The sequence below is a fragment of the Atractosteus spatula genome, chromosome 6 (assembly GCF_055471065.1).
Source record: "Atractosteus spatula isolate fAtrSpa1 chromosome 6, fAtrSpa1.hap1, whole genome shotgun sequence".
In the NCBI taxonomy this organism is placed as follows: domain Eukaryota; kingdom Metazoa; phylum Chordata; class Actinopteri; order Semionotiformes; family Lepisosteidae; genus Atractosteus; species Atractosteus spatula.
The window spans coordinates 53282348-53290752 of NC_142711.1; the positions used below are offsets into that span (position 1 = coordinate 53282348).

General features: G+C 36.8%; 1 protein-coding gene across 1 annotated transcript; it reads right to left on the reverse strand.

The window, feature by feature from the left end:
- Window positions 1-1895: 1895 nt before the first annotated feature.
- On the reverse strand, window positions 1896-7450 carry LOC148833045 (homeobox protein engrailed-2b-like). The gene is made up of 2 exons (XM_088919103.1): window positions 6973-7450; window positions 1896-4291 (listed from the first exon to the last, which is right to left on the reverse strand). The coding sequence occupies exons 1-2, from the start codon at window positions 7448-7450 to the stop codon at window positions 3975-3977; spliced, it is 795 nt and encodes a 264-aa protein (XP_088775229.1). The 3' UTR covers window positions 1896-3974.
- Window positions 7451-8405: the final 955 nt, after the last annotated feature.

Sequence of the window (8405 nt, forward strand, 5' to 3'; positions counted from 1 at the left end):
TTAAATAACTTAGTTTACCAGACGTTGTCAGTTCCATGACAATTAGGTATTGATTCATCTCGTCATAGGTGCGCTCATGAGATACATCAAGTCAATTCTCATAACTCCCAACATTTCCAGCAGCTATTTTTCAATTCGCTGCTGCTTATGAATGAAAAAAAAAACATAAAGGAAAATATATGTATTGTGTTTGAAACAGTAAACCCATTCATGGTTTATATTTTTATACTGTAGCTTATTTACGCATTTTACTTACTTCCACCGTGCAAATATAGTGCAGCGCTCCGAGATGAAAAAGGAGACATTTTCAGTGGGCTGACTCCATTAAATGAGATTGTACGTTTGCTCATATAAACATATTCTATATAATGTGTGGATGGGTGATTTAAAATATACTAGGTAACACAGTGACTTTTGGACATATTTTAAGCAATATTTTATTTAAGCGATGTATTTCTCTGTTTCCTTAACTAAAATGGATTAGATGGTTAGAGGTTTTTTTTTAAGTGTTTTGGAAATACTATAATTTCTCGGAGTGATCCACGGTTTTCTTACTAAATTGCAGTTAACTGTCTAAGAATACATTAAATGACATCTGAAAAAAATCATTTGAAAAACGTGGGCCGCATATATTTTTCCCTAGTAATGCCTATTGTCTACCTTTGTCATTTTCTGAAATTTCAAAAATGAAATTATGAATCGTATACACTGCGTTGTAAATAATTATCAATATAATTTGTTACCCTTAAGATGTATTACACATTTGTTCTTTTTGGGAGTACTAGCCATATTTAAGCAGTTTTTAAGAATTATTTCGGCAGTTTTTTCTTGATTTGTTTCCGGTAACTTGTTTTCTTATTTTAAGTCACCCATGAATGCTTAGTAACGACGCAAAATATACTATACACTATTGTATGTACGCTAACCCGTCGACCTTTAGATAATCATGTTGAAACTTCTAAAGAAAATTGTTCCTTTTAAAATGGTACATATATACCGTGTAGTTGTTAAGAACACATCAGTTGCGTGAAATGTTACCTGTTAAATTCTTGTTTCCTTGATTTAAAATATAGTAAAAATAGACGTATTTCGAAGGCAGTTATCACTTGTTTTGAGTAAGGGAACACAACTTTGCAGCATAGATCTGGGCTACGTATTTTGTGAATTTGTTCTTAGTAAGTTAACATTTTCAGGGCTGTGGAAACTCAAATCTTGTGGACTTCTCCACCCATAATAAAAAGCAGGGCAGTATAACATTCACCAGGAATTTTATGTCCAGCTATAACTTATTGGGAAGGTAACTGAAAAGAGGGCTGAAATGTTTCAAACGTTATTAATTTTATCCAGATATTTTTTCACGTATTTATTTACCGAGAGAAAGCAAGTATCTCAGGCCAAATTTACAAAGGTACGTACAGGCCTACTGCAAAGCAAATCACAAGACCTGACAATGTCTTTTCTCCCTTTTCTGTGCTCAACTACGGTGATGGCTCTTGAAAAAGCTCCTTATGAACTAGTTCTTTTCAGGTTCGAATAAATGAATCTACTTTGCATTTTATCCGAGTTTGCGATTTGTGTTTGTGTGTTTTTACAGACGAACACAAAGATGGACTGCATTTTACTCAGCTCTCGAGATGTGTGCTGCCCAGTCCTATAAAGTCGATCTAATTAGATGACAGTGACGTCATTTCCGTCGAAAGGCGTAAATGCGGTTCTTTCCAAAGAAATATTTTCAAAATTGTAGTGTGTTGTGTACAGGTTAAAACATTCAACGCATAAACGTTTGTAGCAGTAAAACAGCTACAATGGCGCCCTTAACTTCGTCAGTTTGAGGACTTGACCCCGCTACTTAAACTTGAGTTCCAAAATAAAGAAAGATGTGCAACAAAGAATATTATCTTCGAGGTTTATTTGCTTTTCCAGTTCTGAGGAGGCAGTTAATTACACAATTAAACATAAATGATACAAAGTATTTACATTATATTTTTATACCAAAGAATACTTTAAAACAAACACATAAAATAAAAATCCATCGCGTTGTACTCAACGCAAATATTATTTTTTACATATTTCTCTATAGACTTTTTAGCTGTTCGAAGTGTGTCGTCCCAGCTATTAAAATAAAAGGCATTTTTGACACGACTAGAATGCATTTAATGTAATACTTTTTTTTTGTTTTCAGCACAGTTCTGTTTCATAAAAGAGATGTAAAAAGTTCACATTTGAACTTTTAAGGCAAAGTGTGTTTAGTTTGGTGGATTCAAATTCATACACACTTTTCAGATATACACTTAAACACAAATCACACAAAAAAATCCACAATTTGGTATGGATACAGTCTAAAACGTAAAAACCTCATCTTAATGTCGTCGCCTAGGTTCCAGGTTTATACAGGTAATCAAATTGCAGCTCTCATGCACGGGCCCCAAAAACGTCTTCATTCACCAAAAGAAAAACGTTATTGCATGATAAATAAGTAGTGTAAACACCCCAGAATCTACTCTCGAAAAAGCAAAATGGGTCATTGGATAGATTTTCAATATAATCTATATAAATACAAAGTCAACAAATACTCAGTTCATTGCAAACAACAACAAAGCGGTATCCTTTCTCTATTTTAATACACGAGGGAGAAACTTATTTGAATCCTTATCAGATATATTCGAACGTGCATAAACGTCCTTTGTTTGGGCACTGACATTATGTATGTCCAAGTACCAAGAGTGTAGCGTAAGAATATTAAATCATTGTCTTTATGCTAACAGGTCTTAGGCAGTGTTATATAAATGCGAACTTTTCGCACTACAAAAATTGTCAAATAATTGTATTGCTCTTTAATATAATAAACGTTTTTCCTGTAAATCTGAAAATGTGTAGTTCTTGAAATACGATAAAACAGGTCACATGAAATCGGAGATTCGTCATTTATTGAGTCTTTATTGAATTTGTGCGTTTTTAAAGCGTGTAAATATTAAAATCGCGCCGATTGTTTTAGTGACATCTCAGAATTTAGAAAATGATTGCAAATATATTTTACAGCAATATACGTACTGAAACATTTGACTCGAAAACGTCCGAAGAGCATGTTTTCGATCGGGGAACACTCAGTTGACATGGTGACACAGTTACCTAGTTTTGATCACGCCAGTCTATGTTATAAAAACGTTACTGTGTTAGAAAAATACTTTTATTATTTCTTATTCCAACGTTACCCTGTTTGAACGCACATTGATTTCATTTCAGTACCGAACGGATTGTGTATGACGAAATGGGCCTGCTTATTCTGAATTATTTCAGTTTTTGTAATCGTAAAAACTTTTTAAAAAATTTCCGGCACGCATTATTAATCGGTGATGTTTTTTTTTCCCCCATAGTACACGCTTAAGCATTGAAAACTCTTTCAAGATTTGAGCTGACCACAAATACGTATGGGCCTACATCAAATGTGTAACTGAGTCTCTTCATAAAATCACAACTTTTGCTTATGTCCTCGTCACACAATACAAAAATCAACAAAATCAAAACAACCAGCCAAATAGAACAACAAAACAAATAAAACAATACGAAAATCAAACAAAAAATAAAATATCGCACAACAATCAGCAATTTATTTAAATTCACAGTTGCCTGAATGCAGCAGAAAAAATCTTTGGACTTCAGCAAGTTGGTTTTTCATTTTTCACCGTCAAACGTGTTTAGACGTCAAGTGCCCATCAAAAGCGCTTGGTATAAAATGTAATGAAAACACTCTTTTTTAAAAGAAGCATCTAAAATTTCAGAAAACAAACGACAAAAGTGATCATAGATTGAAAAACGTAAGTTTTTACAACACCTTACTTGTAAATAATATATACAGAATATTGCAGAATTATATCTGATACATATTTTTAAACCATTAATGCTGGTATATTTTATACACTGGCCCTTATTCTATGAAATTATTGCATTGTATATTTTCTCTGTTTTCTTTTAAGTTAATCGCTGTCTGATTTGTCATCTTTCGGTGTCGTGGCGTGATTGTACAGTCCCTGCGCCATTAAGTGCAAAGCCAGCGAGTTCTTATTTCCACTGGCTTTCTTAATTTTGGCTCTTTTGTTTTGAAACCAGATTTTGATTTGAGATTCATTTAGACTGAGTTCTTGGGCCAGGCTTTGCCTCCGTTGTTCGGTCAGGTACCGGTTTGTCTGAAACTCAGCTTTTAGTCTCTGGAGCTGTTCAGCTGTGAAGGCTGTCCTTGGTCGCTTATCCTCTTTGCTGGCGGTTTTCTTCTTTGGTTTACGAGAGCGGGGTCCTGTGGTTTATAAGAGACAAGAAACGTGTAATTACGCTTTCGGCTTTCAAGAAACACACATGGCGAACGGCGGGCCTGCTCGGCGACTCCCTTACAACTGAACATCATCAAATACAATTGGGAATCGGTTTAATGTTGCGAGTCCTTCACCAGCCCCTCCTTCCCCTACAATCCCCCCCCTTTAAAACAGCAACAGCAACAACAACAACAACAAAACAACAATAATTCTTCACATGTACAGACATGTACTCTCGTATTCGGGGGCTATTCACACGTGAAATCTGTTTCGACTGATATTGATGATGAAGGTGGTGGTGGTGGTGGTGCTGATGATTACGACTGTGATTATTATTAGTAGTAGTAGTAGGAGTTGTGGAGTAGTAATGATGGCGATGATGATGATGATGATGATGATGAGGCAGATGTATATTCAAGCTAAAACACAAACCGCTTGTGTGGAGAGGGAGAGGTGGGGAGAAGGAGGGTGTTGATAGTGGACGTGGTGTGTGCGTGCGCGCATACTGAGCGAGGGAAAGGAGGTGCGTGATTCCTCCCTGTAGCCATTGAACTGCGAAGTTCATTTGACAAGGTAAAAAAAAAAGAAACAGCCGACCCGTTTTTATCTCATGTACCTCTAAATCACAAAATTATAATAATAATAAAAAAAGTTCTGAATATAGCCTCCCGATTTTTCAACCGGACGGATTTTACAGTAAGTTCGAGAACACGTCCGCTGTTCGTACTAATGCCCGAAACGCGTCAAGACGGGTTTAAAATAACATATTTGCCCCACTCGTGGATTTCTCCCATATATAGGCCATAGGCGTGTTCCGTAGAATTGATTGTGAAGCACATCATGATGCCGTAACGAGTAAGCGTTTGTATTAAAGCAGGCCCTTAAGTTTGATCGTATCGAAATCTTAATTTTCACATTTTTGGGGGGGGGGGGGGGGGACGACGACGACGTTATCGATCCTAGGGTTGAAACTGTTATTAAATAAACACTACAGTCAAATTCTGTCAGTGACGAAAAGAAGTTGGGTTTATTATAACTGTACAAAACAGAAAAAGACAACTTATAAATAGTGCAGTTTTGATTCCTTTCTAGTTTATTCCAATTCAACCCGTTTAGTATTTGAAATCTTTTTTTTTATTTCAAGGGAACTATGCGGGTTTTGACCGAAAATAAGTGTAATGTCTGAATATAAATAATAAGGATAAATAATCAAAGCGGAAAGCGGCGAATTAATTGATGAAAACCCTTGGAAGGGAGATGAACGGTTTTCGTTGCTTTTGCGCACTAATACTCTTTAAAAAGCGTTTAATATATTCAAGGCAAACGAGTTTCGAGATGAGGGAGGTAAACGCATCCACGTCCAATTAAAAAAAAAGTTATACATTGTTGTTTTTTACCATAGAAAATAAAAACAATATCTTGAATCGTGGATTTAAGTTAATAATTTGCGAGTGCGTCAATTTATGTAGCCTAAGAATATGTGGATATACGCATGTTAGCATCTGTGTTCCTATTGCAATTCATAATTTGTACGAAAATACGCTTGGTATAGAAGGCCTACGCCTTTGTCACAAAATATGCTAATTAAATATTAACAAAGGCTACGAGGGAACAATGGCGCAAAACTACATTTCATTCCTTGAAAAACTCCCCGCTACTCATTTTATTTTAAAAAAAATACTTAGGCTGATGTAACTGTCTCTTTAAACCAAAAAATCGTATTATCCACCACACTATCGTATTCGTGATGAATAATTTCTGAATTTACAGCCTTAAATGTTTATCGTATTTATTTTCTATAAATAGGCTAAAATGAGTTTTGCATTTCCAAGCTTTGACTGACTAATGTTTATTTAAATAATACATTTAAAGTAATTTAACTACTTCAAATGTGAAAGCAGTTATTAATGAAATTGCCTCTTAAATTGCTCAGATTTTCTTTTTAATCTAGTCAAGTGTTATTTTCAGATTTAAAAACACTGAGAATAATAAATTTATTTCATGTTTTTTTCGGATATAAAAAAATACAAAACAACACAACGAGTGCCTTAAAAAGGCACAAAAAATGCATTCTAAATAAAACAAAATAAATGTATGCGCTTATATTTAGGCCACTTAGAATACTGTCAAATGTTATGTAGTAAATTTAATTTATTTTAGAATCTGATATTTTCTAGCACTATAAATGTTTTAAAGAAAATGGATCATTCTACACAGAACTCGGCATCTTCAGTATTATGACTCGTTTAATAATATTTCTAATGGAATGATATTTTTTTTTCTGCGGTTTTACAGGCAAAAAAATGCGAATAATTACGATAAGTGATGCATTTGCCTGCAGAAATCGTAAAGAAAAAAAAAAACTGGAGCTCGACGTGCTGTGTCTTTAACAGGAATCAAGGTTTCTGTGTTAACAAGCCCTCCTTTCCAGTGCACTGGGTCAGCCAACCAGATAATTTCCAAACTATCATGTGAAAAAAAAAATCAACACTAGTTTCCAGGAAATCACTGGTTGGCTGGTTATTTATTTATTTTATTTTATTTGGGGGGGTGGGGTGTCTTTTTTTTTTGTTTTGTTTTTAAAGAAATAGATATGGAAATCCTCAGAGACAATGAAGTCCGTGGCGTATGGAGCAAGTATCCGGACGCGATCGCAGATCCTTACCTGACGAGGGCCTATCCGAATATCTAGTACAATAGACCCAGGCGGGCCACAGCATGGGCTGTGAAGGTGTTGTCGAGCTGGCTTGGGAGCTATCCGAGTCTGAGCTCAGACACTGTTCACCACTTTCTCCCCGGGAATTCAAAGGTTCCTCGATGGCAATATCGCCTTTCTTTGCCCCGTTGACAGGGTGCGGGTTGGAGCTGCCTTCTCCTGCCACAGTCCCTCCGACCTGCCCCGTCCCTGGTGCCGAGGGGGTGAGGTTTTCCCTGCGAGAGGCATGGCTCTGATCGCGACCGAAGGTTACCTCTTTCCTCCGCCCGAAGTCCGGTCGCAAAATGTTATCGATGAAAAAGTTAGTGATGCGGTGCGGGAGCTGGAGGTTCCCGGGCGCTTGTAAAAGTGGAATAATTGCTCTGTTGGACTCGTCTCCCGACTCTTGAGGGTCCGCTTCTCTGTTACTATGATCGTTCTCTTCCATAGTGATACACTTTCCAATTCTCTGTCTTTAACCCCTTTCTTGCTCTCCGGCACTCAAGTGTACAATCAAATTCCAGTTTCAGGGAGATTTCGTCTACTTTTCCACCCTTTTTTTTTTAACAGAAGGAAAAAAAATCTTTTAGATATCAACACTTGTTTGTTTGGGTTTTTGTTTTTAAACACCGAGCACCCCTTTCTTATCGTTTTCACAAAGAAAAAGCATAGTTTTTTTTTTTGTTCGTTAATTCCCAAACTGGACTATCCTTTTAATTTCTTTCCTTTTAAAAAACCACACACATTTTCACGTCAGCCAAGTCGGCGCGCTCCGTTTTCCGAGTGAATCCAATAGTTGTGCTTCAATATCTAAACTAAGGTTAAATAAAGAGGTGCTAACTGATCCTGAAATACTTTCACTCTGGATTTTTGTTCTTATTTTTAATACGAGTCCCCCGGGTGACGTTGCAGTCCGGTATCCTAGACACGTGCCTTGGACCAATGGGGTGCGAGGAATTTCAACACGTGACACCGTGACTCTCCGCTAAATGACAGCACTCCAGTCCTCGTCTTTACTCCCTTTTTAAAGCTATAGCGTTCTCATAAAAAAAAAACCCCAGAAATGAGCACAAAAAAAAAAAGTCCCCGTGCTGCTTAGCAGCTGAAGACGCTTCTGGTCCAGTACAGATTGCAGAGTCCTTCTTTACCATGCCGTGATATGACACCACGTTAACAGGCTGCTGAAATGGACATATACAATGGAATATACCCATAATTCATTGCTCATATATTGCATAAATATAATTTAATGAGATGGGGGAAAATCCCGAGATTGGAGGAAGGGGGGAGGGGGGGGGGGTCGCTACTTGTTTACTGGCTTGTCCCCCTTCATGTTTTAAACACTTCTAAATGCGAAATGCCTGTTTCCCGATGAGAAGGATTGTCTCCGAGTCCCAACACGG

Coding starts and splice junctions, on each gene's coding strand:
- LOC148833045 (XM_088919103.1), bottom strand. CDS start 7,450: ATGGAAGAGAACGATCATAGTAACAGAGAAGCGGACCCTCAAGAGTCG. Junction 4,292..6,972: donor TTCGGATAGGCCCTCGTCAG/GTAAGGATCTGC, acceptor TATAAACCACAG/GACCCCGCTCTCGTAAACCA.